Below are 27,960 nucleotides of genomic sequence, written 5' to 3' on the forward strand. Positions count from 1 at the left end.
CACAACCCTCAATGACATCCCTGTGAGATCCAAAACTAGGATGGCAAAACCCACGTTGCAGCAGAGGAAACTGAGGCTAAGGTCTCTTGGGTCCCAAACCAGGTCCTAAGTAGCCAAGTCCGCCTGGTGGCACAGCCCGGGTTTTATACGTGGGGAAATTGGGCGGCGCATCTGGCGGAGGTGTCAGTGGTAGGAGGCGCCTGGAGGAAGCGCGGGTTCCTAACCCTAACGCTACCCCTAACATCCCTTCCACGCGCTCCGAGCGCTATGTGCCTTTAAGATCGGTGCGGGGGCGGGGCGTCCTGGGTAGGGCTGCAGGTGACGTCACTCCGGGCCTTGGGTCTCGGAGAGCGTCTGGAGGCGGGGCCTGGACTTCACGCCCGGCGCGCTCCTCCCCTTTAAGGCGCGCGGCCGGGCGGGGCCCCTATCACCCCTTTAAGGCGCGGCCAGAGTCCTCCCGCAGAAAAACGACTTAAAGGAGACGCGTGGCGCGATGGCGGCGGCCCCACGCGCGGGCCGGCGGCGCGGGCAGTCGCTCCTGGCGCTGCTGCTTCTGCTGCTGGCGCCACTGCCGCCCGGGGCCCCGCCGGGCGCCGACGCCTACTTCCCCGAGGAGCGCTGGAGCCCGGAGTCGCCCCTGCAGGCGCCGCGCGTGCTCATCGCGCTGTTGGCGCGAAACGCGGCCCACGCGTTGCCCACCACGCTGGGCGCACTCGAGCGGCTGCGGCACCCGCGGGAGCGCACGGCGCTATGGTGAGCCGAGCCCGCTGTCCCCATCGGGCGGGTCACGCGAGCCCCTGCTTGCTGTCCCCATAGGGGTGGGTCCACGCGAGCCCCTGCCCGCTGTCCTCTTCTGGGCGGGTCCGCGCGTGCTTCCTGCTCGCTACCCCCATCGGGACGGTTCTACGCATGCCCCTGCCCGCTGCCCCCATCGGGACGGGTCCACGCGTGCCCCCTGCCTGCTGTCCTCCCATGGGGCCAGACACAGCCCTCCCCACAACACAAGCGGGACCGAGTTCCTCCTGCTGGCTCCTTGGGGGTGGGCTGGGCACCGCTCCTGCCTGCTGGACCCTACTAGGGCAGATCCGGCCTCACTGACTGGGGCTCTAACTCCCTCTGGAGCACGTACACCTGCAAAGGACGGAGCCCAGAGCCCCCACTGGGGCGTTGCCAGAGGCCACATCTAACAGCAAGCCTTTCTGTGCCGGCTGCTGCCCTTAAGCTTGAACTCAGCCTGGCTCCAGGCCCCAGTCAAACCCCTGCCCTCGGACCGGCGTGGGTGGAGTCCAGGACCAGATGGCCCAGGAGGAAGTGGATGCTTTCTTGGTAGGGAATGAGGCAGAGCTCTGAAGAAGCCTCTGACTGGTGACTTCTCACTCCCTGCCTCAGTTTTCTCAAATGGAAAATGGGTCCGGGTGCAGTGGCTCACGCAGTAATCCTAGCAATTTGGGAGGCCATGGTAAGCGGGTCACCTGAGCTCAGGAGTTCGACACCAGCCTTGCCAACATGGCAAAACCCCGTCTCTAGAAAAAAAATACAAAAATTAGCCAGGTGCGGTGGTGTGTGCCTGTAGTCCCAGCTATTCAGGAGGCTGACGCAGGAGAATCGCTTGAGCCCAGGAGTTCGAGGCTGCCGTGAGCTATGATTGCACCACTGCACTCCAGCCTGGGCTACAGAGTAAGACCTGCCTCTAAAAAAAGAAAAAGAAAAGAAAATGAGCGTGTTAATATAATTCTCTTTTTGGGTTTGTCTCTGAAGATTATCCAGTTAATGGATGTGGAGCCCTTGGGTCTGGCATGGGCTTGGCTCTCAGTGATTTTATTATTATGATTACTGTCATTGCTGGTGTTATTGTCAACTTAATTTATTGGGCAGAATTAGCTTTTGGCACTACGGTCAAACTAAACTCCCAAATGTCGCTTTTCCTTCCACCTGATTTCCCAGTCTGGATAATACAAATACACAATTGGTACTTAACAAATGCTTGTTGAATGAATAATTGACTGCAGCCCACTGAAGTGGTGCAGCTCACAGGAGAAGATGAAGGCAGGGTAAGGGATTTATGAGATTTACTTTGAGATATACTTTTTTTTTTCCCCTTAGATGGAATCTTGCTCTGTCGCCCAGGCTGGAGTGCAGTGACACGATCTCAGCTCATTGCAACCTCCGCCTCCGGGTTCAAGTGATTCTCCTGCCTCAGCCTCCCGAGTAGCTTGGGATTACAGGAGCGCGCCACCATGCCTGGCTAATTTTTGTATTTTTAATAGAGTCAGGGTTTCACCATTGTGGCCAGGCTTGTGTCGATCTCCTGACCTCATGATCTGCCTGCCTCGGCCTCCCTAAGTGCTGGGATTACAGGCATGAGCCACAGCGCCCTGCTGAGATATACTTTTTTTTTTGATACAGGGTTTTACATCTGTCGCCCAGGCGGGAGTGCGGTGGTGCAATCCCAGCTCACTGCAACTTCCCCCTCCTGGGCTCAAGTGATTCTCCTGCCTCAGCTTCTCGAGTAACTGGGACTACAGGCGTACGCCACTGCGCCCAGCTAATTTTTGTATTTTTTCTAGAGACGGGGTTTTGCCTGGTCTCGAACTCCTGAGCTCAAGTGACCTGCCCACCTCGGCCTCCCAACATACTGGGATTACAGGCGTGAGCCATTGCACCCAGCTGGTTTCTGATATATACATTTAATTTTTTAATATTTTTTATTTATTTATTTTTTGAGACTGAGTCTCGCTCTCGTTGCTCAGGCTGGAGTGCAGTGGCACGATCTCGGCTCACTGCAACCTCCTCCTCCCAGGTTCAAGCGATTCTCCTGTGGGTTCAAGCAATTCTCCTGCCTCGGCCTCCTGAGTAGCTGGGATTACAGGCGCCCGCCACCACACCCAGCTAATTTTTTGTGTTTTTAGTAGAGACGGGATTTCACCATGTTGGCCAGGCTAGGCTCAAACTCCTGGCCTCAAGTGATTCGCCCGCCTCGGCCTCCCAAAGTGCTGGAATTACAAGCGTGAGCCACCATGCCCGGCCTAATTTTTGTATTTTTAGTAGAGATGGGGTTTCGCCATGTTGGCCAGGCTGGTCTCGAACTCCTGACATCAGGTGATACACCCGCCTCGGCCTCTCAAAGTGCTGGGATGACAGGCGTGAGCCACCGTGCCTGGCCTGATCTATACATTACAAAAATTGCTGTGTGCGGTGGCTCACTCCTGTCATCCCAGCACTTTGGGAGGCTGAGGCAGGTGGATCACCTGAGGTCAGGAGTTCGAGAGCAGCCTGGCCAACATGGCGAAACCCCATCTCTACTAAAAATACAAAAATTAGCTGGGCATGGTGGTGTGCACCTGTAATCCCAGCTACTCGGGAGGCTGAGGCAGGAGAATTGCTTGGACCTGGTAGGCGGAGATTGCAGTGAACCAAGATTGTGCCACTGCACTCTAGCCTGGGCGACAGAGCAAGACTCTGTCTCAAAAGAAAAAAAAAATTAAGTTACACATATTTGTTAGTGAATGTGGTTTGCAAGATCTTAGATGCTCAGTAATAAAAAAGCCAATCACTAATGTGTCTTTCCAAAATTAGCTTGTTTAATCCTTCCACTTCCCAGTAAACTGGGTCCTGTTCCCACCCCCATGTTACAGATGAGGAAACTGACATGGAAAGGGAGAAATGGGCCGGGCACGGTGGCTCACGCTTGTTAAGTCCAGCACTTTGGGAGGCCAAGGTGGGTGGATCACGAGGTCAGGAGATCGAGACCAGCCTGGCCAACATGGTGAAACCCCGTCTCTACTAAAAATAAAAAAATTAGCCGGGTGTGGTGGTGGGCGCCTGTAGTCCCAGCTACTTGGGAGGCTGAGACAGGAGAAGGCGTGAACCCGGGAGGCGGAGCTTGCAGTGAGCCGAGATCGCACCACTGCACTCCAGCCTGGGCAACAGAGCGAGACTCTGTCTCAAAAAAAAAACAAAGGAAAGGGAGAAGTGTCCTGTCCAGGGGTACATAGCTGGTGGGAGGCCAGTTGGGGATGGTGGTCCTTGACTTGCCTCACTGCTGCCTGGTCCTGCCTCAGTCTCCCCAAGTACGCTGCCTGTCCCCTCTCCCTGCAGGGTGGCTACGGACCACAACATGGATAACACGTCAACTGTGCTGCGGGAGTGGCTGGTGGCCGTGAAGAGTTTGTACCATTCCGTGGAGTGGCGGCCAGCAGAGGAGCCCAGGTGAGCATCTTTCCCCTGCTCCTCGTCTGATTGGGCTTTGCCTCTGCTCACACACCCTCTATGGCTCCCCATTGCCCCAGGACAATTACAGGCCCTCAGTCCCTGCCTCCAGCCCAGCCAGGCAGCATTAAGCTACTCTGACCCTCCCTCAGCTTTACAAATAGGCCATAATCCTCTTCTCAGACCTTTGCCCAAGCCGTTCCCTGTACCTAGAATTCTTTCACTCCCTTTTTCTTCTGGGGACGCCCACTGCTTTGTTCCCTGGCTCACTGACTCAGTCTTGGTCCCAGCACTGGCTTTGCTGTTTATCTACTCCCTAAAGCCCTGGGCAGCATGGACTCCCTGCCCCCACCCAGTTCCTTTCTGGGTTTTTTTTTTTTTTTGAGACAGGGTCTCACTCCCTCACCCAGGCTGGAGTGCAGTGGAGTGAACACAGCTTACTGCAGCCTTTAACTCCTGGGCTCAAGCCATCCTCCCGCCTCAGCCTCCTGAGTAGCTGGGACTACAGGCACATGTAACCATGCCTAGCTAATGTTTTTGTATTTTTTGTAGAGATAGGGTCTCACTGTGTTGCCCAGGCTGGTCTCAAAGTGCTGGCCTCAAGTGATCCTCCCACCTCTGCCTCCCAAAGTGCTGGGATCACAGGCGTGGGCCACTGCACTGGACCCCACTGAGCTTCCTTCCTTCCTTCCCTCCAGTGTGCCTCGGGCTTTCTTCCCTCCAGGCCTTTGCACAGGCTGTACCTCCGGCCAGGAACATTCTCCCCACTTCTCTTTCCTCGTCGTTTACTTTTTCCCATCCCTCAGATCAGCTTACACGTCCCCTCCTCCAGGAAGCTCTCTCTGAGTACCCCGAAGGCAGCTCAGGCCCTCGCTGGGCTTTGATAGTGCCTTGTGATGTCCACATCACAGCTGCCTCCCCATAGGTCCTACCCGGACGAGGAAGGCCCGAAACACTGGTCTGACTCACGCTACGAGCATGTCATGAAGTTGCGCCAGGCAGCCCTGAAATCAGCTCGAGACATGTGGGCTGATTACATCCTGGTAAGTTTCTCAGCCGGCCGGATATGGATCACAGGCAGGTCTGGGTATCCCCAGGGAAGGCGGAGCAGCAGGATGCCAGGACCATCCTTAATGTTGTTTTGCAGAATGGTAAACTGAGGCTTAGAGAGGGGAGATGAGTTGCTTGAGGTGATATGGTTGGTCAGTGGAGGAGGAGCTGGGATTCATTTGATCCTCAGCACTAGGAATGAATGGGCTTTTCTGTCCCCAGTTGTCCCCTGTGTTTGGACACTTGGGTCAAGTCCATTTTTATTTTTTTATTTTTTTGAGACAGAGACTCACTCTGGTGCCCAGGCTGGAGTGAAGTGCCACAATCTCGGCTCACTGCAACCTCTGCCTCCTGGGTTCAAGCGATTCCCCTGCCACAGCCTCCTGAGTAGCTGGGACCACAGGCACCCACCACCACGCCCGGCTAATTTTTTATTTTTATTTTTGTGGAAGCCAGGCATGGTGGCTCATGCCTATAATCCCAGCACTTTAGGAGGCCAAGGCGGGTGGATCACTTGAGGTCAGGAGGTCGAGACCAGCCTGGTCAACATGGTGAGACTCCATCTCTACTAAAAATACAAAAATTAGCCGGGCGTGGTGGCAGGTGCCTGTAATCCCGGCTACCTGGGAGGCTGAGGCAGGAGGATTTCTTGAACCTAGGAGGCAGAGGTTGCAGTGAGCCGAGATCGTGCCACTGCACTCCAGTCACTGGGCAACACAGTGAGACTCCATCTCATAAATAAATACATAAATAAGTATTTTTTAAAAATAACAAATAAAAAATATTTTTGTAGAGACGGGGTCTTGCTATGTTGCCCCGGCTGGTCTCCAACCCCTGGGCTCAAGTGATCTTCCTGCCTCGGCCTCCCAAAGTGCTGGGATTACAGGCATGGGCCACCGTGCCTGGCCGTGTCACGTCTGTTTTTATCACCATCATATGTAATGGCCAAACCTTTGGGTCACTTCCAAGAAGCAGGAGGAAGGGGTCAGGGGCTGGGGGGTGGTGGCCACATTGAATTGCTGAGGCCTGACTTGCACTTCCTCCTCCTGTGGGGACATTGTCTCATGCGGAAGGGAACAGTTGAGTCTTTTTATTTTTTTCTTGAGCCAAGATCGTGCCACTGCACTCCAACCTGGGCCACAGTATGAGACTCTGTCTCAAAAAAAAAAACAAAAAAAAAAAAACAGACTTATAGGTTGAATATTACTATTATTTTTTAATTTGTATAAACTTATGGAGCACAAGTGTAATTCTGTTACATGCATAGATTGTGAAGTGGTGAAGTCAGAGATTTGGGGGCATCCATCCCCTAAATAATATACATTGAACCCATTACACAATTTTCTATGATCAACCCCAAATGTTATTTCAGCCTTCATACTTTTCTATATTCTCCTGATTTTCTTTTTTCTTGTTTTTTGAGACAGAGTCTCTGTTGCCCAGGCTGGAGTGCAGTGGCACAATCTCGGCTCACTGCAGCCTCCTCCTCCTGGGTTCAAGCAATTCTTCTGCCTCAGCCTCCTGGGTAGCTGGGATTACAGGCCCCCGCCATCATGCCTGGCTAATTTTTATGATTTTAGTAGAGACGGGGTTTCGCCATGTTGGCCAGGCTGGTCTCTAAAGTCCTGACCTCAGGTGATCCAGCTGCCTCGGCCTCCCAAAGTGCTGGGATTACAGGTGTGAGCCACCACATCCAGCCCATCTCTTAAAACAAACAAACAAAAAGCAGAAAAGAAAAAGCAGAGTCAAGTGAGCAAAGTGATTACGATGCAGTAGTGGCTAGAGGTCCAACTACACAGGCCAGTGGAGGCACTTGGTGTCTACTTGGAGGGGAATGGGGAGCCATGGAGGGTGTATGAGCAGGGGAGGTCTGTGTTCTGATTTGAGATTTTCAGAAGCCTCTGTGGACCAGGCGCGGTGGCTCATGCCTCTAAATTCAGTACTTTGAGTGGCTGAGGCAAGTGGATTGTTTGACTTCAGGAGTTTGAGACCAGCCTGGTCAACATGGTGAAACCCTGTTTCTAACAAAATATAAACATTAGCTTGGCATGGTGATGCGCACCTGTAACCCCAGCTACTTGGGAGGCTGAGGCAGGAGAATCTCTTGAACCCGGGAGGCAGAGGTTGCAGTGAGCTGAGATCGCACCACTGCACTCCAGCCTGGGCGACAGAGTGAGACTCCGTCTCAAAAAAAAAAAAAAAAAAAGGCCACACACTAGCAGGAGGCTGGAGTAGAGGCCCAAGCAGGGTATCAGCAATTGATGGACAGGCCTGCATGGGGTGGGGGCCGTGGAGAAAGGCAGGGGGTTCAGGATGCGTCACGAGGTGAAGGAGACAGGTTCTGCTTTGACACTGGATGTGAAGGTGCCAGGGAGAGAGGAACGGGGACAGTGCCACATCTAGGGAGGACGGATGGAGCTCCTGAGGGGACCCTTTCGCTTGGTGCCTTATCAGACCATTTTATAGGTGAGGAAACAGAGGCTGACAGAGGGAGGGGACATCTTGCCTGGTGGGGTGTCAGAACTGGCAAGGAGGTGGAGAGGTGGATCTGGAGCCTTCCAGAGCCTTCTGACACAAAGCTGCCTTGTCCTGCCTCTAGGATTTTGCTTTTGTGGTTTGAGGTTGCCTGGCTTTAGCTTTTTTTTCCCTCAGCAAACCGGGGTGGAGCTCAAAGTGCTGGTTCAAAACTCAAAGTGGCTTTTGACACAAAATAATATTTTCGTGTTTCTTTTTTTTTTTTTTTTTTGAGACAGTGTCTCACTCTGTCGCCCAGGCTGGAGTGCAGTGGCGCGATCTTGGCTCACTGCAGCCTCCACCTCCTGGGGTCAAGTGACTCTCCTGCTTCGGCCTCCCAAGTAGCTGGGACTACAGATGCTTGCCACCATGCCCGGCTATTTTTTTTTTTTTTTTTTTTTTTTTGTGACGGAGTCTCACTCTGTCGCCCAGGCTGGAGTGCAGTGGTGCGATCTCAGCTCACTGCAAGCTCTGCCTCCCAGGTTCATGCCATTTTCCTGCCTCAGCCTCCTGAATAGCTGGGACTACAGGCGCCCGCCACCACACCCGGCTAATTTTTTGTATTTTTAGTAGAGACAGGGTTTCACTGTGTTGGCCAGCATGGTCTCGATCTCCTGACCTCGTGATCCACCCGGCTTGGCCTCCCAAAGTGCTGGGATTACAGGCGTGAGCCACTGCGCCTGGCCCGACTAATTTTTTTTGTATTTTTGTAGAGACGGGGTTTCACTATGCTGACCAGGCTGATCTCGAACTCCTGACTTCAGGTGATCCACCCACCTCGTCCTCCCAAAGTACTACTGGGATTACCGGTGTGAACCACTGCGCCTGGTCACAAAATTATATTTTTGTAACTGGGGACTTTGGAACCCATATTGGAATGTGAAATAGTTTGTCTAATGTTTTAAAATGATTGTTTGAAGGTCCTTCTTTCTCTCTCTTTTTACAAAAGCTATGGATGTTACTTGCAGGTAAAAATATATGAGCTGGGTGTGTCTCACGCCTGTAATCCCAGTGCTTCAGGAGGCCAATGTGGGAGGATCATTTGAGGTCAGGAGTTCAAAACCAGCCTGGGCAACATAGTGAGACCCCCCCCCATCTCTATAAAAACTAACAAAAAAAAAAATTAGCCAGGTGTACTGGTTTGTGTCTGTAGTCCCAGCTAATTGGGAGGCTGAGGTGGGAGGATTGCTTGAGCCCAGGAGTAGGAGGCTGCAATCAGCCATGATTGTGTCACTGTACTCCAGCTTGGGTGACAGAGCGAGACCCTTTCTTAAGCTTCGTATATGTGTATGTGTGTGTGTATGTGTGTGTGTGTGTGTATACATATATACATATATACGTGTATATGTATATATATCTATATATGTATATAAACATATATACGTGTGTGTGTGTATAATATAGATATATATATGAAACTTAAGAAAGAAAAACATCTACTTTTTTTTTTTTTTTTTTGAGATGGAGTCTCATTTTGTCACCCAGGCTAGAGTGCAGTGGCGCCATCTCGGCTCACTGCAACCTCTGCCTTCTGGGTTCAAGCAATTTTCCTGCCTCAGCCTCCAGAGTACCTGGGATTACAGGTGCCCACCACCATGCCTGGCTAAGTTTTTGTATTTTTAGTGGAGATGGGGTTTCGCCATGTTGGCCAGGCTAGTCTTGAACTCCTGACCTCAAGTGATCACCTGCCTCAGCGTCCCAAAGTGCTGGGATTGCAGGCGTGAGCCACCGCCCCTGGCCAGCATCTAAATTTTAATTGTATCTCCTGGAGAGATTCACTTTCTCCTCTTTCTTGTTTGTTTTAATTGAAGTCAGTTCACATATATATTTATTTGTTTTGCAACCACCACCTCTAATTCTAGAACATTTTCATTCCCCAGAAAGAAAACCCTATTCCCATCAGCAGTCACTCCCCAACTCCCCATTCCTCTCCCCTAGGCCCTGGCAGCCACTAATCTGCTTCCTGTCTATGGATTTGTCAATGGAATGTCACACTATGTGGCGTTTCGTGTCTGGTTTCTCTCACTCAGCATTGAGTTTTCAGGGTTCATTACAGCCTGGATCAGTGCTTCCTTCCTTTGTATGGCTGACTCTTATTCCGTTGTCTGGGTGGACCACGTTATGTTAATCTCCTCATCCGTTGATGGACACACTTCAGTCACTTCCACCTTTTTTGGCTGTTGAGACTCTTTTTTTTTTTTTTTTTTGAGACAGAGTGTTGCTCTGTCGCCCAGGTTTGCAGTGCAGTGGCACGATCTCGGCTCACTGCAACCTCCATCTCCTGGGTTCAAGCGATTCTCCTGCGTTAGTCTCCCGAGTAGCTGAAATTACAGGCACGTGTCACCATGCCCGGCTAATTCTTTTTATTTATTTTTATTTTTAGTAGAGACGGGGTTTCACCGTGTTGCCCAGGCTGGTCTTGGACTCTTGACCTCATATGATCTGCCTGCCTTGGCATCCCAAAGTGCTAGGATTACAGGTGTGAGCCACTGCACCCGGCCTGGCTGTTGGGATTCTGACATGAACATGAGTGTACAAAGACCTGTTTGAATTATCTGGGCATGGTGGTGCGCGCCTGTATTTAATCGCAGCTACTCATGAGGCTGAGGCAGGAGAATCATCTGAACCTAGGAGGTGGAGGTTGCAGTGAGCCGAGATCACGCCACTGCACTTCAGCCTGGGTGACTGAGCAAGACTCTGTCTCAAAAACAAACAAACAAAGAAGCTGTTTGAGTCCTTTCTTTCAATTCTCTTGGTTCATACCTAGGAATGGAATTCCTGGATCATGTAGTAATTCTATGTTTAGCTTTCTGAGGAACTGCCACAGTGATCTGGCTGTTTGTTCTGCATTAATATTCAAAGGTCACAGATTCAAACATCCAGAGGGACCGGATGGGGTGTGTAACATGACCACAGGGCTTGTCCTAAGACCCAGCCACCTCCCCTCTGCAACTGAAGGTTGCCATGTGGAAATGGTATTCTCACGTTGGCAGGGGATACTGGAATTCTAGTTTTTGTTGTTGTTTATGGCAGTTAATCCAAATATTCTAAACGATACTGCCTGGGTAACAGAAAGCATCTCTGTGGACCAGCAGTAAAAGAAAAAAAATCCAGACCGGGCACGGTGGCTCACACCTGTAATCCCAGCACTTTGGGAGGCCGAGGCAGGCGTATCACTTGAAATCAAGAGTTCGACACCAGCCTGGCCAACCTGGTGAAACCCCATCTCTACCAAAAAACACAAAAATTAGCCTGACGTGGTGGCATGTGTCTGTAATCCCAGCTACTTGGGAGACTAAGGGAGAATTGCTTGAACATGGGAGGTGGAGGTTGCAGTGAGCCGAGATCACGCCACTGCACTCCAGCCTATGCAACAGGAGACGCCATCTCAAAAAAACAAAAACAAAAACAAAAACAAAAAACCTTCTGGTAGTTCTGTGATATATCATGACTTCTGTGTCTTTACATCCTGGTAGAGGGGGAACGTCCAGACCTAATCATTTTCTATGTGTGATTTTATATATATATATTTAATTTTAGTCTAGGTGCAGTGGCTCAGACCTGTAATCCCAGAACTATTGTAGGCCATGGGGAGGATCGCTTTGAGCCCAGGAGTTCAAAACCACCCTAGGCAATGTAGAGGGATCCTATCTCTACAAACATAAAAATAAAAATGAAAACATTATCTAGGCATGGTGACGCGTGCCTGTACGCTCAGCTACTTGGGAGGCTGAGATGAGAGGATCACTTGAGCCCAGAAACTCCAGGCTGCAGTGGGCTACGATTACACCATTGCACTTCAGCCTGAGTGACACAGCAAGATGCTATCCCTTTAAAAAATAAAAAATGAAGAAAAAGTAAAATACTAGGCCAGGCATGGTGGCTCATGCCTGTAATCCCAGCACTTTGGGAGGCCGAGGTGGACGAATCACATGAGGTCAGGAGTTTAAAACCAGCCTGGCCAACATGATGGTACCCCGTCTCTACTAAAAATACAAAAAGTTACCCGGATGTGATGGTGCACGGCTGTAGTCGCAGCTACTCGGGAGGCTGAGACAGGAGAATCGCTTGAACCCAGGAGGCGGAGGTTGCAGCGAGCTGAGACCATACCACTGCACTCCAGCCTGGGTGACAGAGCGAGACTCCGTCTCAAAAAAAAAAAGGTTTTGCTACCTTCTTGCTCATTGGTTGTTCATTTATTTCTCAGGGCTATCTCAGTGCCTAGAATTTTCTTTGAAGGAACTGAAGACCTTTGCTTTATTTCCATGATCCAGGGGATCCTGCAGGCCCCCAAAACGGGGTCCCTGCTTCATTTCATCTGGTGTAGGGGGTGCTTCCAGAGGTCTTTGCCAGACCCCCAGGGCACTGGCCTTTGCCCCAGCTGTTCTGAATGGTAGCCTGACCTGGCAGCCCATGCTGATGCTTTGTGGGGTGTTCTGCAGTTTGTAGATGCGGACAATCTGATCCTCAGCCCTGACACACTGAGCCTGCTCATCGCTGAGAACAAGACGGTGGTCGCCCCCATGCTGGATTCCCGGGCTGCGTACTCCAACTTCTGGTGTGGAATGACTTCCCAGGTAGAGTGAGGGCCTGGGGACTGTGGGGACTGGGCTGAGCAGGGGGTGCTGTGGCTAGAGTGTAACTTACTGTCACACAACCTCGTGGTGTGTGTTTTACAAAAATCATCATGGAAGCTGGGCACGGTGGCTCACACCTGTAACCCCAGCACTTTGGGAGGCTGCGGCAGGCGGATTGCCTGAGCTCAGGAGTTTGAGACCATCCTGGGCAACATGGTGAAACCCCATCTCTACTAAAAAAAAAAAAATTACAGAAATTAGCCGGGTATGGTGGCACATGCCTGTCCTCCCAGCTGCTCGGGAGGCTGAAGCATGAGAATCACTTGAACCCAGGAGGCGGAAGTTGCAGTGAGCTGAGATCACGCCACTGCACTCCAGCCTGGGTGACGGAGTGAGACTTGGTCTCAAAAACAAAACAAAACAAAAACTCATTATGGTAATCTTTAAACAGCCCTCTGAGGCCAGACAGGAGGGAAGAATAGAGGGTCCTTGATTGTCCCCCACCATGCTATTCCAGAGGTGGAAACAGAAACACAGAGAGGAAGTGACTTGCCTAAAGTCACACGGCTAGCAAGTGGTGGTGTCAGGATGGGACTTCAGGCATGGCTTGATCCAGGTGTTTGGATAACTGTCTTTCTCCATCCTTTGGGTGGGTTCATTCTCAGACAGCTTGAGAGTGATCCCAGCAGCGTCCAGCCATCATCCATTCTGATTGGGCCATTGCTAGTCTCCTCTCTACACTACCTCTGAACTCATTACTGAAGCTGGGAAAATACAAGGCTCTTTCTTATTGGCCATGCCTGGCCACAGGTCCCACACTGGGCTTGAGTCTGGGGTCCTGGGACCACAGGCGCACACTGCTGTGCCTGGCTGTCCGTCTGGTCCTGTTTCATGCCGCCCACTATCACGGGTCTCCATCCTCACCTTTCAAGACCCCTACGCGGAACTCTCGCTCTCTCCCCACAGGGCTACTACAAGCGCACACCTGCCTACATCCCCATCCGCAAGCGAGACCGCCGGGGCTGCTTTGCAGTTCCCATGGTGCACTCGACCTTCCTGATCGACCTGCGGAAGGCGGCGTCCAGGAACCTGGCCTTCTACCCACCTCACCCTGACTACACCTGGTCCTTTGACGACATCATCGTCTTTGCCTTCTCCTGCAAGCAGGCAGGTACGTACATGAGGGGTCTGCCATCGCAGGGGCATCTGCCTGGTTCTTTGGGTTTTGCACTAAGCCAGTTCAGAACACACTGAAGATTCACAGAACCCAAACAATGCAGCGCAGGGCTGACTTCAGGTGCAGCTGTATCTAGGTGTTCAGATAATGTCTCCAGGACCCAGTTTCTCTCCAGCCCTGGCTTTGCTGGTTAGCTTCATTCCCTAGCTCTTTAAGATCTATTGGTTGGTCAGGCAGAGTGGCTTATGCCTGTAATCCCAACAATTTGGCAGGCTAAGGCGGGTGGATCATTTGAGGTCAGGAGTTTGAGACCAGCCTGGCCAACATGGTGAAACCCCATCTCTACTAAAAATACAAAAATTAGCCAGACATGGTGGTGCTACTCGGGAGGCTGAGGCGGGAGGATCACTTGAATATGGGAGGCGGAAGTTGCAGTGAGCCGAGATCATGCCACTGCACTCCAGCCTGGGCGACAAAGTAAGAATCCTTCTCAAGAAAAAAATACCTATTGATTGCATGTTACTATTATTTTTTAATTTGTGTAAATTTATAGAGCACAAGTGTAATTTTGTTACGTGCGTAGATTGTGAAGTGGTGAGTCAGAGATTTTAGGGCATCCATCCCCAAATAATATACATTGAACCCGTTACACAATTTTCCATGATCAACCCCAAATGTTATTTCAATCTTCATACTTTTCTATATTCTCCCAATTTTCTTTTGTTTTTTTTTTGAAGTAGAGTCTTGCTCTGTCACCTAGGCTAGAGTGCAGTGGTGCGATCTCGGCTCACTGCAACCTCTGCCTCCTGGTTCAAGAGATTCTCCTGCCTCAGCCTCCCAAGTAGCTGGGATTACAGGCATACGCCACCATGTCTGGCTCATTTTTATATTTATAGTAGAGACAGGGTTTCCCCAGGTTGGCCAGGCTGGTCTCAAACTCCTGACCCCAGGTGATCCGCCCACCTCGGCCTCCCAAAGTGCCGGGATTACAGGAGGGAGCCACTGTACCTGGGCCATTCTCCTAATTTTCTACAGTTGAGCATATATTAATTGTTTAATTGGGAAAACAAATATTTAAAGAGACAGCACAGCCTCATGTTGACTTGTTGTTTACTGGAAACCAGAGGTTGGCAAACTGACCTGCAGGCCAAACCTGGCCCACTAATTACTTTTTTTTTTTTTTTTGAGACGGAGTCTCGCTCTGTCGCCCAGGCTGGAGTGCAGTGGCCCGATCTTGGCTCACTGTAAGCTCTGCCTCCTGGGTTCACGCCATTCTCCTGCCTCAGTTTCCCGCGTAGCTGGGACTACAGGCGCCAGCCACCACGCCCGGCTAATTTTTGTATTTTTAGTAGAGACGGGGTTTCACTGTGTTAGCCAGGATGGTCTTGATCTCTTGACCTTGTGATCCACCCACCTCGGCCTCCCAGAGTGCTGGGATTACAGGCGTGAGCCACCTCGCCTGGCCCCACTAATTACTTTTATATGGCCACAAGCTAACAACAACTTTTATATTTTATTTTTATTTTTTTAGAGACACAGTCTTACTCTGTCACCCAGCCTGGAGTGCAGTGGTGTGATCGTAGCTCACTGCAGCCTCAACCTCCTGGGCTCAAGCAATCCTCTCATCTCAGCCTCCAGACTGGCTGGGGCTATAGGCACCTGCCGACATGCCCAGCTAATTGAAAAAAAAAATGTTTTTGTAGAGATGGGGTGTGCTATGTTGCCCAGACTAGACTTGAACTCCTGGCCTTAAGTGATCCTTCCCACCTCAGCCTCCCAAAGCGCTAGGAATATAAACGTGAGCTACGGTGCCTGGCCAACAATTTTTACATTTTTATTATTTATTATTTATTTATTTATTTGACACAGGGTCTCCCTCCGTTGCCCAGGCTGGAGTACAGTGGCATGATCTCAGCTCACTGCAACCTCCACCTCCCAGGTTCAATTGATTCTCCTGCCTTAGCCTCCCTAGTAGCTGGGACTACAGGTGTGCACCACCACGCCTGGCTAATTTTTGTATTTTTAGTAGAGATGGGGTTTCGCCTGTTGGCCAGGCTGGTCTCGAACTCCTGACCTCAGGTGATTCACCCACCTCAGCCTCACAAAATGCTGGGATTATGGGCATGAGCCACCACACCCGGCCAATTTTTACATTTTTAAATCACTGGGGAAAAGAATCAAAAGAAGAAGAATATTGTGACACATGAAAACTGTATGAAATTCAGATTTCATTGCCCATCAATAAAGTGTCATCAGTACCCAGCCAAGCCCATTCATTTAAGTGTCGTCTGTAGCTGCTTTCAAGTGCCACAGGCAGAACAGAGTCATTGAGATAGAAACCGTCTGGCACACAAGCCTAAATACTTACCACCTGGCCCTTTATAGAAGAAATTGACCAATTAAAATTAAAAGAGGCCGGGTGTAGTGGCTCATGCCTGTAATCCCAGCACTTTGGGAGGGTGAGGCGGGCGGATCACATGAGGTCAAGAGTTTGAGGCCAGCCTGGCCAACATGGTGAAACCCGTCTCTGCTAAAAATACAAAAATTGGCTGGGCATGGTGGTGGGTGCCTGTAGTCCCAGCTACTTGGGAGGCTGAGGCACAAGAATTGCTTGAACCCAGGAGGCAGTGAACGGAGATCACACCACTGCAATCCAGCCTGGGCGACAGAGCGAGACTCTGTCTCAAAAAAAATAAATTAATTAAATTAAAACAGCATCATTGAGTTTTTTAGTCTAAAAAAGATGCACACTTCGCTGGGCTCAGTGGATCACTTGAGGTCAGGATTTCGAGACCAGCCTGGCCAACGTGGTGAAACCCCACCTCTACTAAAAAAAAAATACAGAAATTAGCTGGGTGTGGTGGCGGGTGCCTGTAATCCCATCTACTTGGGAGGCTGAGGCAGGAGAATTGCTTGAACCCCAGAGGCGGAGGTTGCAGTGAGCCGAGGTGGCACCACTGAACTCCAGCCTGGGCGACAGAACGAGACTCTGTCTCAAAAAAAAAGATACACACTCATCAAAATTTAAACCATCCAGAAAAGGATAGATGTAGAAGGAAGTAACTTAACTCACATTTTGTCAAACTTTCCTTTTTGTGCCTCAACATGCATTTTTACTGTTTTTTTGTTGGGTTTGTTTTTGAGACAGGGCCTTGCCCTGTTGCCTAAGCTGGAGTGCAGTGTGCCATCATAGCTTACAGCAGCCTCAAGTCTCCTGGGCTCAAGTGATCCTCCTGCCACAGCCTCCCGAGTAGCTGGGACCATAGGCAGGTACCACCATTCCCAGCTAATTTTAAAATTATTTGTAGAGCCGGGCGTGGTGGCTCATACCTGTAATCCCAGCACTTTGGGAGGCCAAGACAGGTGGATCACGAGGTCAGGAGATCGAGACCATCCTGGCTAACATGATGAAACCCCGTCTCTACAAATACAAAAAATTAGCCAGGCATGGTGGCATGTGCCTGTAGTCTCAGCTACTAGGGAGGCTGAGGCAGGAGAATCACTTGAACCCAGGAGGCGGAGGTTGCAGTGAGCCAAGGTAGTGCCACTGCACTCCAGCCTGGGAGAGTGAGACTCTGTCTTAAAAAAAAAAAAAAAGTTGTTTGTAGAGATAAGGTCTTGCTCTGTTGCCCAGGCTGGTCTCAGACACCTGACCTCAAGCGATCCTCCTGCGTTGGCCTCCTGAAGCCGTGGGATGGAAGGCATGAGCCACTGGGCCTCGCCTGTTTTTACATTTGTCTGTTGCTTCCCTGCCCACTGCAGAGGTTCAGATGTACGTGTGCAACAAGGAGGAGTACGGATTCCTGCCAGTGCCATTGCGCGCCCACAGCACCCTCCAGGATGAGGCCGAGAGCTTCATGCACGTGCAGCTGGAGGTCATGGGTGAGTCTGCCTGCACACCGCCCTGGGAGGTGCCAGGTTGCCTCCCTTTCACTGATGTCTCCAATCCGTCCCGTGAGCACTGACTGAGTGCCAGGCAGATGCAAGTCCCTGTGGGGGGTGCTGGGTGCAAGGGCATGTGTGAACGAGGTGGAGGGTTGTGTCTGCTCTCACAGAGTGCTGGTTTGCAGGTAGCTGTACACAGCATGCTTGGGGTTGTCGGGTGGGCTTCCTGGAGGAGGTGGTATTAAGGGGCAGGTTGAGTAGGAGTTCACCAGAAAGGGGATTGCAGCAGGAGGTGGTAGTGTGGGCAAAGGCTGGGAGGCTGGAAGGGACGTGAACCTGGGGAACAGGCAAGGTCAGTGATCCCCTGGGGCTGGTATCCAGGGCCAGGGTGGATGGCCTCAGAGACCAGGCTGAGGAAGGGACCTTCCCCCTGAGGACAGTCAGGAGCTATAGAGGACATGAAAACTGAGAGGACAGCAAGTTTTCACTAAAGAACTGCATGTATAGGCCAGGCATGGTGACTCAAACCTGTAATTCCAGCACTTTGGGAGGCCAAAGTAAGAGGATTGCTTGAGCCTAGGAGTTCAAGATCAGCCTGGGCAACATAGTGAGACCCCATCTCTATATTAAAAAAAATTTTGGCCGGGTGCGGTGGCTCATGCCTGTAATCCTAACACTTCGGGAGGACGAGACGGGCGGATCACAAGGTCAAAAGATGGAGACCATACTGACCAACATGGTGAAACCCTGTCTCTACTAGAAATACAAAAAAAATTAGCTGGGTGTGGTAGCGGATGCCTGTAGTCCCAGCTACTTGGGAGGCTGAGGCAGGAGAATCACTTGAACCCGGGAGGCGGAGGTTGCAGTGAGCCGAGATCGTACCACTGCACTTCAGCCTGGCAACAGAGTGAAACTCCGTCTCAAAAAAAAATTTTTTTTTAAATTAGTCCGACATGGTGGCACATGCCTGTATTCTAGCTACTCAGGAGGCTGAGGTGGGAGAATCCTTTGAGCCCAGGAGTTGGAGGCCGCAGTGAGCCATAATCGTGCCACTGCACTACAGCCTGGGCAATAGAGTAAGTCTGTCTCAAAAATAATAATAATAAAAAATAATTATCCCAGCTCTTTGGGAGGCCAAGGTGGGCGGATCCCTGGAACCCAGTAGTTTGAGAATATCGTGGGCAACATGGTGAAACCTTGTCTTTACCAAAAAAAAATAACAAAAATTAGCCAGGCATGATGGCACACACCTGTGGTCCCAGCTACTCGGGAGGCTGAGGCGAGAGGATCCCTTGAGCCCAGGAGGTCGAACCTGCAGTGAGCCAAGATTGCTTCACTGCACTCCAGCCTGGGCAGCAGAGCCAGACCCTGTATCAATAAATAAATAAATAAAACTTTAAAAAAATCCATGAACTATGAAACCAGCAGCCGTCCCTCTAAAACTGGAGGAGCACGCAGGGCTGAGCTGTAATTGAGGTTGTCTAGGGATGATGCTCCCATCTCAGCCATTGCTAATGTGGGCCTCGCCCTGCACTGGGCGCAGAAAGCCCTGCCAAAGCCACTGCCATTCCCACCACTGCGTAGATGGAGACTGGGTGGGAGGGGTGAGGCCTCTGTCCCGGGGCTCAGTTTCCCCAGCCTTACCGATTTCTGAACGAGTCTATCTGCGGCTCCCCCTGGTGGCTCAAGATGGAATAGCACCCTGCCCTTTGTGTTTTGGGGAGACTTTTTTTTTTTTTTGAGACGGCGTCTCACTTTGTCACCCAGGCTGGAATGCAGTGGCGCATTCTGGGCTCCCTTGAAACCTCCGCCTCCTGGGTTCAAGCGATTCCCCTGCCTCAGCCTGCCGAGTAGTTGGGATTACAGGTACCTGCCACCACACCCGGCAAATTTTGTATTTTTAGTAGAGACGGGGTTTCACCATGTTAGCCAGGCTGGCCTCGAACTCCAGTCCTCAGGTGATCCACCTGCCTCGGCCTCCCAGAATGCTGGGATTACAGGCGTGTGTCACCGCACCTGGCCTGGGGGAGACTTTTGAGTCTTTTTGAGGTGACACCTGGAGACTGCACAATCACTGGGGCAGGCCCCCCACAACACCCAAGAGTGGCATACTTAGGTGTCCAGGTCCCACCCGGCTACAGTTGGGGGTGGTGGGTCTCCATTTATCACCAACTCCCATCAGAAACGGGCCTGAGAAGCGTCTCTGTGGCTACCAGTGTTTTCCCAGTTTAAGTTCTCACATATATTTGTGTTGTCATTTCCTTTTTTTTTTTTTTTTTTTTTTGAGACAGAGTCTCGCTGTTACCCAGGCTGGAATGCAGTGGCAAAATCACAGCTCACCGCAGCCTCAACCTCCTTCATTTAAGCGATCCTTCCACCTCAGCCTCCTAAGTAGCTGAGACCACAGGTGCATGCCACTACCATGCTCAGCTAATTTGTTAATTTAGGTTTTTGGTTTTTTTGGTTTTTATTTTTTTGAGATGGAGTCTTGCACTGTCGCCTGGGCTGGAGTGCAATGGTGCGATCTTGGCTCACTGCAACCTCCGCCTCCCGGGTTCAAGTGATTCTTCTGCCCCAGCCTCCCAAGTAGCTGGGTTTAACAGGCGCTTGCCACCACGCCTGGCTAATGTTTTGTATTTTTATTTTTATTATTTTTTGTTTGTTTGTTTGTTTTGAGACGGAGTCTCGCTCTGTCTCCCAGGCTGGAGTGCAGTGGCCTGATCTCGGCTCACTGCAAGCTCCGCCTCCTGGGTTCACGCCATTCTCCTGCCTCAGCCTCCCGAGTAGCTGGGACTACAGGCGCCTGCTACCACATCCGGCTAATTTTTTGTATTTTTATTAGAGATGGGGTTTCACTGTGTTAGCCTGGATGGCCTCGATCTCCTGACCTTGTGAGCCACCTGCCTCGGCCTCCCAAAGTGCTGGGATTACAGGCATGAGCCACTGCGCCCAGCTAGTTTTTTGTATTTTTAGTGGGGACAGGGTTTCAGTATGTTGGCCAGGCTGGTCTCAAACTCCTGACCTCATGATCTGCCCACCTCAGCTTCCCAAAGTGCTGGGATTACAGGCATGAACCACTGTGCCCGGCCTTCTTTTTTGCTTTTTTTGGAGATGGAGTCTCTGTCACCCAGGCTGGAGTGCAGTGTCACCATCATAGCTCGCTGCAGCCTTGAACTCCTGGGCAATCCTTCTGCCTCAGCCTCCCAAGGAGCTACAGATTTCCCCTTTTAAAAGCACACAAGCCATGTGGATTAGGGCCCACCCTAATGACCTCATTTTAACTCGATGACCTCTGTACACAACCCTGTGTCCAAATAGGATCATATCCTGGGGTACTGGTGGTTGGCACTGGGGAGACACAGTTCACCCCATGACATAGTGCGTGATCTCATGACATCTCTTTGTGAAACCTCTCAGTGGCTTATTGGCCCATTTTATAGATGAGGAAAGCTGAGGCCCAGGCCAATCAAGAATATACAGCATGCCATCATTTCTTGGTTCATTCTACAAGCAATTACTGAGTGCCTGCTGTGTGCCAAGCCCCTGTGTTGGGCACTAGGGGCCCAGTGTGAGCAGACATACCTGGTGTCCTTCCCAAGGGGCTCACAACAGACAGGCACAGGGCCAGGGGGTTAGGGCAGCAAGGATGCGAGCTTTGGCTGTGCAAGTCCAGGTGCTGCTGGGGCCCAGAGGAGGTGCCTGGCTCAGCCTAGGGAGGTGGGAGTGGGGAGGGTGACCCCCATGCCCAGGGCATCATAGCTGAGAAGTAAGGTTACAGAGCAGGGAAAGGAAGGGTATTTCAAGCAGGGACCCAGCATGTGCAAAGGCCCTGAGGTAGGAATGGGGGTTCTTTGGGTTGGCAGGGGCATAGAGGTGGGGCTGGGGGGTAGAGTGAAGCTGGAGCATGGGGCGTGGCCAGGGCTTAGAGGCGGGGTTGGGGGCGGAGTGAAGCTGGAGCCCAGGGCGTGGCCACGGCTGAGAGTCGGGGCTGGGAGCAGGGTGAAGCTGGAGCCTGGGGTGTGACCAGGACTTAGAAGCGGGGCTGGGGGTCGGAGCGAAGCTGTTGCATGGCCAGGGTTTAAAGGTGGGGCTGGGGGGGTGCAGGGTGAAGTTGGAGCCTGGGGCATGGCCAGGGCTTAGAGGCAAGGCTGGGGGAGGCTGTGGGGTGAAGCTGGGGCCTGGGGCGTGGCCAGGGCTGAGTGGTGCGGCTGGGGGCCAGGTTGAAGCTATAGCCTGGGGTGTGGCCAGGGCTTAGAGGCGGGGCTAAGGGCAGGGTGAGGCTGGGACCTGGGGCGAGTCCAGGGCTGAGTAGCGGAGCCTTGGGCGCCTAAAGCTGGGGCCTGGGGTGTGGCCAGGGCTGAGAGGCAGGACTGGGGGCGGGGTGAAGCTGGGGCCTGGGGTGTGGCCAGGGCTTTGGGCTGCTGTGCAGGGTTCAAATGACGTGGGAGGGGCTCCTAGAGGGCAGCGCTGATGTGGGCGGAGCCAGGTCGACTTTGTGGGCCGAGCCAGCCTGACTGGGAGCCATGGAGCGGGTGGGGAAAGCGTGTTGGAGAGAGGCTGGAGGCTCCTCACCGCAGCGACTCCTCAACGTCTGTGCCCCACAGTGAAGCACCCGCCAGCAGAGCCCTCCCGCTTCATCTCGGCTCCCACCAAGACACCGGACAAGATGGGCTTCGACGAGGTGAGCTGGGCCTTCCCTGGAGGCGGGGCGGGGGCTGGAGGGCCCTTGTTTGCAGGGGCTGATCTGGCTGGGGGACTCTCCCGGGTGCAGGTCTTCATGATCAACCTGAGGCGGCGGCAGGACCGGCGGGAGCGCATGCTGCGGGCGCTGCAGGCACAGGAGATCGAGTGCCGGCTGGTGGAGGCCGTGGACGGCAAGTGAGTCCGAGGCCTGGGGGTGGGGGGGCGGGTCCGCACGTGGATGTGGGTGTAGACCTCGCTGGTAGACGGCAGGTGATTCAGATGGGGGCGGGCGTGGTGTCCAAACAGATGTAGACCACGTCAGTGGGCGTAATGAAGGGGAAGTGAATGGGGCCCTGGGGAAGGGGCAGATCCTCACAGTTGTAGACCATGGAAGGCAAGTGAGTCCTGACCCAGGGGAATGGGTAGGTTTGCATGCTGCCAGTGTAGACTGGTGGGGACTGTGGAGGGGTAAGTCAGTCAGACCCCAGGAGAGGAGGAGAGCAGGTTTGCCCGCGAGTGTATACCATGTGCAGGCGAGTGAGGCCCCATGTGACCGGAAGGGGTGCCAGTGCTACAAGAGGTGGACCAGCTGCTCAACGCCGCAGGGGGTGGTGGAATGGCCGGGGATGGCAGAATGGCAGGCAGGGTGAACCTTCTTCGTGACCCTCTCCTCCTCCTCTCCAGAGCCATGAACACCAGCCAGGTGGAGGCGCTGGGGATCCAGATGCTGCCTGGCTACCGGGACCCCTACCACGGCCGGCCCCTCACCAAGGGTGAGCTGGGCTGCTTCCTGAGCCACTACAACATCTGGAAGGAGGTGTGTCCTGAGTGATGGGCGGGGCCAGAGTTATGACCCTAGATCTCATCGGAGATTTGGATGGGGAAGGGGTTGAAGGAGTTCCCCAGAGCCCCGGCTAGGCATCCAGCCTCAGCCATGGGACCCATGGCCTCTCTTTAGTGAATGATGCGCCACACCAGCTGTATCACCCCCAGGTGTGCCTGCCATCCTTCCATTGCGCAAATGTGGAAACTGAGCCTGGGGGAAGGGGTGAGCCCTTTTGAGCAGCAGGTGGTGTCTGGGGCTTGGGACCTGTAAACAAATCCTCGTTACTCCCAGCCTGGTCTCTATGCTTGACGTTTAGTACTAGAAGTCATGGCCACAGAGCCACTTTAAACCAGCACCTGCCCAGTGCTGGGGGCACTCACCAGCCCAGGCATCCTCATCCACCCTCAGAGGGAGAGGCTGCGATTGGAGGAGGGTGTCTGACTAGGCTTCCAACTTGGGCCATCAGGGCCGGGCATGGTGGCGCACACCTGTGGTCCCAACTATTTGGGAGGCTAAAGTGGGAGAGTGGCTTAAGGCTGCAGTCAGCCAAGATCGTGCCACTGCACTGCAGACTGGACAACAGAGCAAAACTGTGTCTCAGAAAAAAGAAAAATGGCTGGGCGTGGTGGCTCATGCCTGTAATCTCAGCACTTTGGGAGGCCGAGGCAGGCGGATCACCTTAGGTCAGGAGTTCAAGACCAGCCTGGCCAACATGGTGAAACCTAGACTCTACTAAAAATACAAAAATTATCTGGGTGTGGTGGTGGGCGCCTGTAATCCCTCTACTTGGGAGACTGAGGCAGGAGAATCACGAACCCAGAAGGCAGAGGTTGCAGTGGGCTGAAATCATGCCATTGCACTCCAGCCTGGGCGACAAGAGTGACACTCCATCTCAAAAAAAGAAAAATAAAATCCGGGCGTAGTGGCACATGCCTGTAGTCCCAGCTACTCAGGAGGCTAAGGCAGAATTACTTGAACCTGGGAGGCGGAGGTTGCAGTTGAGATCGTGCCACTGCACTCCAGCCTGGGTGACAGGGCGAGACTCCGTCTCAAAAAAAAAAAAAACTTGTTATCATCAAACGTGAAGCCAAATGGGGGTGTGCGGCTGCAAGGCGGGAGGTGCATGAGGTGTGGGCATTTGAGGGGCTGGGAGGCCTTTCTCTTCTGAGATCCATCATGGATGGCAGAGGGCAGAGGTTTGGATGTCCAGATGTCCCTGGAGCTAGGAGAGGCAGGGAGATGCACTGGCTTCTCTACGGGTCTTTCAAACCTTCTCAAAGCAAAGCTCTGTGCTTTAGGGTCAGGCCTGGCCTTGGCCTCCCTGCGACGTGGCGGGGCTTCCTCCCTCAGGTGGTGGACCGGGGGCTGCAGAAATCGCTTGTGTTTGAGGATGACCTGCGTTTTGAGATCTTCTTCAAGAGACGCCTGATGAACCTCATGCGGGATGTGGAGCGGGAGGGCCTGGACTGGGACCTCATGTGAGTGGGGGTCTGAGGGTGGGGTGAAGCTGGGGCCTGGGGCAAGGCCAGGACTTAGAGGTGGGGGTGGGGGCAGGGTGGAGCTGGGACCTGGGGATGGGTCATGGCTTAGAGGCGGGGCTTGAAGGTGGGGTCGAACTGGAACCTAGGTACATGGCCAGGGCTTAGAGGTGGGGCTGGGAGGTGGAGTGGAGCTGAATCCTAGGGGCGTGGCCACAGCGCTGCAGCTGAGCCTAGAGCCTGTATGCCTGGGTGTGGTCAGGGTGGTGGGCGTGGCCTGGGGGCGTGGCCAACCCTTGGAAGCGTAGCAGGAGGGCTCACGTGGTCCCTGGGCCTGAAGGCACTGTCAGGGCTGTAGCCTATAGGGAAGGGCCTTGGAAGGATCACCCAGAACTCAAGGGACCTGGCCAGAAGCCTGCAGGCTTGGTCAGGGCTTAGAGACTTGACTGAGGCCTGTGGAGGTGGATGTGGCTAAAATTTGACCGGGCAGCCTGTGGGCGTGGCTGAAGAGCATGGGGGTGTGGTCAGAGCTGGAGGTGTGGCCGAAGAGTGTGGGGGCGTGGCCAGGGCGCCTGGGTCTTAGACAAGCCCCGGGATGGGAGTGCCACCAACGTGTTTCCAGCACTGGAGCCGTCCTTCTCTTCTGTAGGTGGGCTGGTTTGTCCTCTCCCTTCCTCCATCTCTCTTTTCCCTTCCATGTGCAGTGCCCTAATCTGCATTCTGGGAACACTGCCCCATGTGAAAAGTAACTGCACCCCTCCTTTCCTGACTGCCCCCCCATCAGGGCACCTCGCCCACCTCCACCCCCACTGTCCTCTGAACTCAGAGCAGCTTCAGCCTCAGAGAACGTCTGCGTGATCCTGCTCTCCCCAGCTCCAAATACTCCATGGCTCCCTCATGCCCTTTGGAAAAACTCACTCTTCTCCCCCATGACCGCCAGACCCCTGGGCTCCTGCATTCGCTCCATCCAGTCACAGCGCTCCGCAAACATGCTGAGCCTGCTCCCATCCCAGGACCTGACGGGGTAACTAGATCCCTGGCTTTCTGGGCAAGCTCCCTCCGGAGGGCGCGAGGAGAGTGACAGGCCCGATCTTGCACCCCAGCTATGTGGGCCGGAAGCGGATGCAGGTGGAGCACCCCGAGAAGGCTGTGCCCCGCGTGAGGAACCTGGTGGAGGCCGACTACTCCTACTGGACCCTGGCCTATGTGATCTCCCTGCAAGGCGCCCGCAAACTGCTGGCTGCTGAGCCGCTCTCCAAGATGCTGCCTGTGGACGAGTTCCTGCCCGTCATGTTCGACAAACACCCAGTGTGAGAGGGGCAGGCGGCTGCTGGGCTGGGGTTTCACGGTGGGTCTGTCCTGGGAGAGTGGGGGTGTGAGACTCACGGGCTCCGAGAAGATGTCTCTTCTTTTGCCTACTTCTCCCTCCGTTTGCCCCCTCCCAGATCTGTCTCCATTTGTATCCCCTGCACACTTACGTTTTAATCTGTCCCCGCTGACTTCTTCACCCCCAATTTTTCCTCCAGCTGTCCCCTCCCCTGAAGCCATTGCTGCCCCTCACTCTCCTCCTCCTCCCCCCAGGTCCGAGTACAAGGCCCACTTCTCCCTCCGCAACCTGCATGCCTTCTCCGTGGAGCCGCTGCTCATCTACCCCACACACTACACAGGAGACGATGGCTATGTGAGTGACACCGAAACCTCAGTCGTATGGAACGATGAGCACGTCAAGACCGACTGGGACCGCGCCAAGTCCCAGAAGATGCGGGAGCAGCAGGCACTGAGCCGTGAGGCCAAGAACTCGGACGTGCTCCAGTCCCCACTGGACAGTGCTGCCCGGGATGAACTCTGAGGGGTAGCAGCCAGAAAGCCAAAGCAGCGATCGGTGGCCCAGGCTCCACGTGCTTACTGAGGACATCAGGGCCACCTCTGGACCCCTTGGCAGGCCACAGAGGGCTCTCGTGTGGGGTGGTGTCCAGCCAGCTCTTGCTAAGCAATCACATGCACACAGGCAGCATTAATGGAGTGCCTACCGCATGCCAGCAACAGGGCTTGGCCCTGGGGAATTGGGAGGAACCAAGCCCTCTTCATCTGTTCATGTGCCCAGCATTTATTAAGCACCTGCTGTATGCAAGGTTCCCATGTTACGGCAGTGAATGAGGCATAATTGTTCCCTCCATCAGTGATTGATTCAGTCATCAAGCAGTTACTGATCAGATTAAGAATCAGGCACTAGTGATACACATTCATTTTTAAAATTCATTCAAGGATTTATTGAGTGCCTACTGTGTGTTGGGTGCCATTCCAGGCTCTGGGATTCTTTTTTTTTTTTAAGAGTAGAGTCTCTCTCTGTCACCCAGGCTGGAGTGCAGTGGTGTGATGTTGGCTCACTGCAGCCTGCGCCTCCCAGCATCCAGCAATTCTTGTTTCTCGGCCTCCCAAGTAGCTGGGACTATAGGTGCGTGCCATCACATCTGGCTAGTTTTTGTATTTTTAGTAGAGACGGGGTTTCACCATGTTGGCCAGACTGGTCTCGAATTCCTGACCTCAAGTGATCTGCCCGCCTTGGCCACCCAAAGTGCTGGGGTTACAGGCATGAGCCACTGTGCCCAGCCCAGGCTCTGGGAATATTGAGATAAATAAGATGCTTCTATCCATTTATTCAAGCACATATTGGTCACCTACTGTGTGCCTGGCACTCGTGTCACAAAGATGAGTTCCTGATTCGGTACACTTACTGAGCACCTGCTGTGTGCAGGGAGCTGAGCTATGGGATGGGAATGGGAGTAAGCAAGGTACTTTTCACTTCTTTCTTTTTTTCCTCACTGCTAGACGGTGTGGGAACTTCTCACTCATTGGCTTCTTTCCCACACACCTGAAGAGCACTGACTGTGTGCCGGGCACTAGTGATACAAAAGAGTGTGACAGTTGTTCAGTCTGCATTTTCGATCATGGGCTACATGCCGAGTGCTGGGGCACAGAGATGAACAAGATCGGTTCCTTCACTTCTTCATGCCACAAGCGTTTATTGAGCACCTGTGTGCCAGGCCTCACAGACTCCCAGTTGTTGGGTTGAAGAATGGTTGACTGAGTTTGATTTTTCCTGTACCGCCCGTCGTCTGAGCTGTGTGCAGACAACATCCCCCCACCACCCAAGAGGGAGGGTAGCTCTTCCGCCACCAGGGGCAACCACAGGTCCTGGTGGCCCCACGCCACAAGTCAGCCCCCCTGGAGGGGGCGCCAGTTGGAGACGGGGGCTGGGTGTCCCTGGCCCACCCCCGGTCCCCTGTGCTTTACCTCCCTGCCCTTGTGTCTCAGGTGTGGTCCCTGCCTGCTTGATGAAGTTGCTCTGTTCAAGCCTTTGGTGGGATCATGTGTTTGGGGGCTTTTAGGGGACCCAGCTGCACTGGGGTACTGCCCGTGGCCTGGGTAGGACATTTCCCAGCAAGGGCTGGAGTTGCCGTGCCTTCAGCCTGAATCGAATGTCAGAACCAGCCAGCGGTGCTTCACCCTCTTGGGGATAACTTGCTTATTTTTTTAATAAATGTTCCTGGTTGGTTTTCA

At 53.1% G+C, this 27,960-nt stretch overlaps 1 protein-coding gene across 2 annotated transcripts; it reads left to right on the plus strand.

Moving 5' to 3' along the window:
* Window positions 1–36: 36 nt before the first annotated feature.
* Window positions 37–27,960, plus strand: COLGALT1 (collagen beta(1-O)galactosyltransferase 1). Of its 2 annotated transcripts, none has more exons than XM_003817790.7 (12): window positions 37–753; window positions 4,099–4,209; window positions 5,135–5,252; window positions 12,216–12,350; window positions 13,317–13,521; window positions 17,290–17,409; window positions 22,017–22,093; window positions 22,184–22,290; window positions 22,780–22,912; window positions 24,272–24,399; window positions 25,503–25,709; window positions 25,981–27,960. In XM_003817790.7, the coding sequence occupies exons 1-12, from the start codon at window positions 494–496 to the stop codon at window positions 26,246–26,248; spliced, it is 1,869 nt and encodes a 622-aa protein (XP_003817838.4). In that variant the 5' UTR covers window positions 37–493; the 3' UTR covers window positions 26,249–27,960. The 2 variants fall into 2 exon arrangements, with proteins under 2 accessions (XP_003817838.4, XP_034800523.3); XM_034944632.3 differs by having other exon boundaries at window positions 714–1,326.

Source organism: Pan paniscus, chromosome 20 (genome assembly GCF_029289425.2).
Source record: "Pan paniscus chromosome 20, NHGRI_mPanPan1-v2.0_pri, whole genome shotgun sequence".
Lineage (NCBI taxonomy): Eukaryota > Metazoa > Chordata > Mammalia > Primates > Hominidae > Pan > Pan paniscus.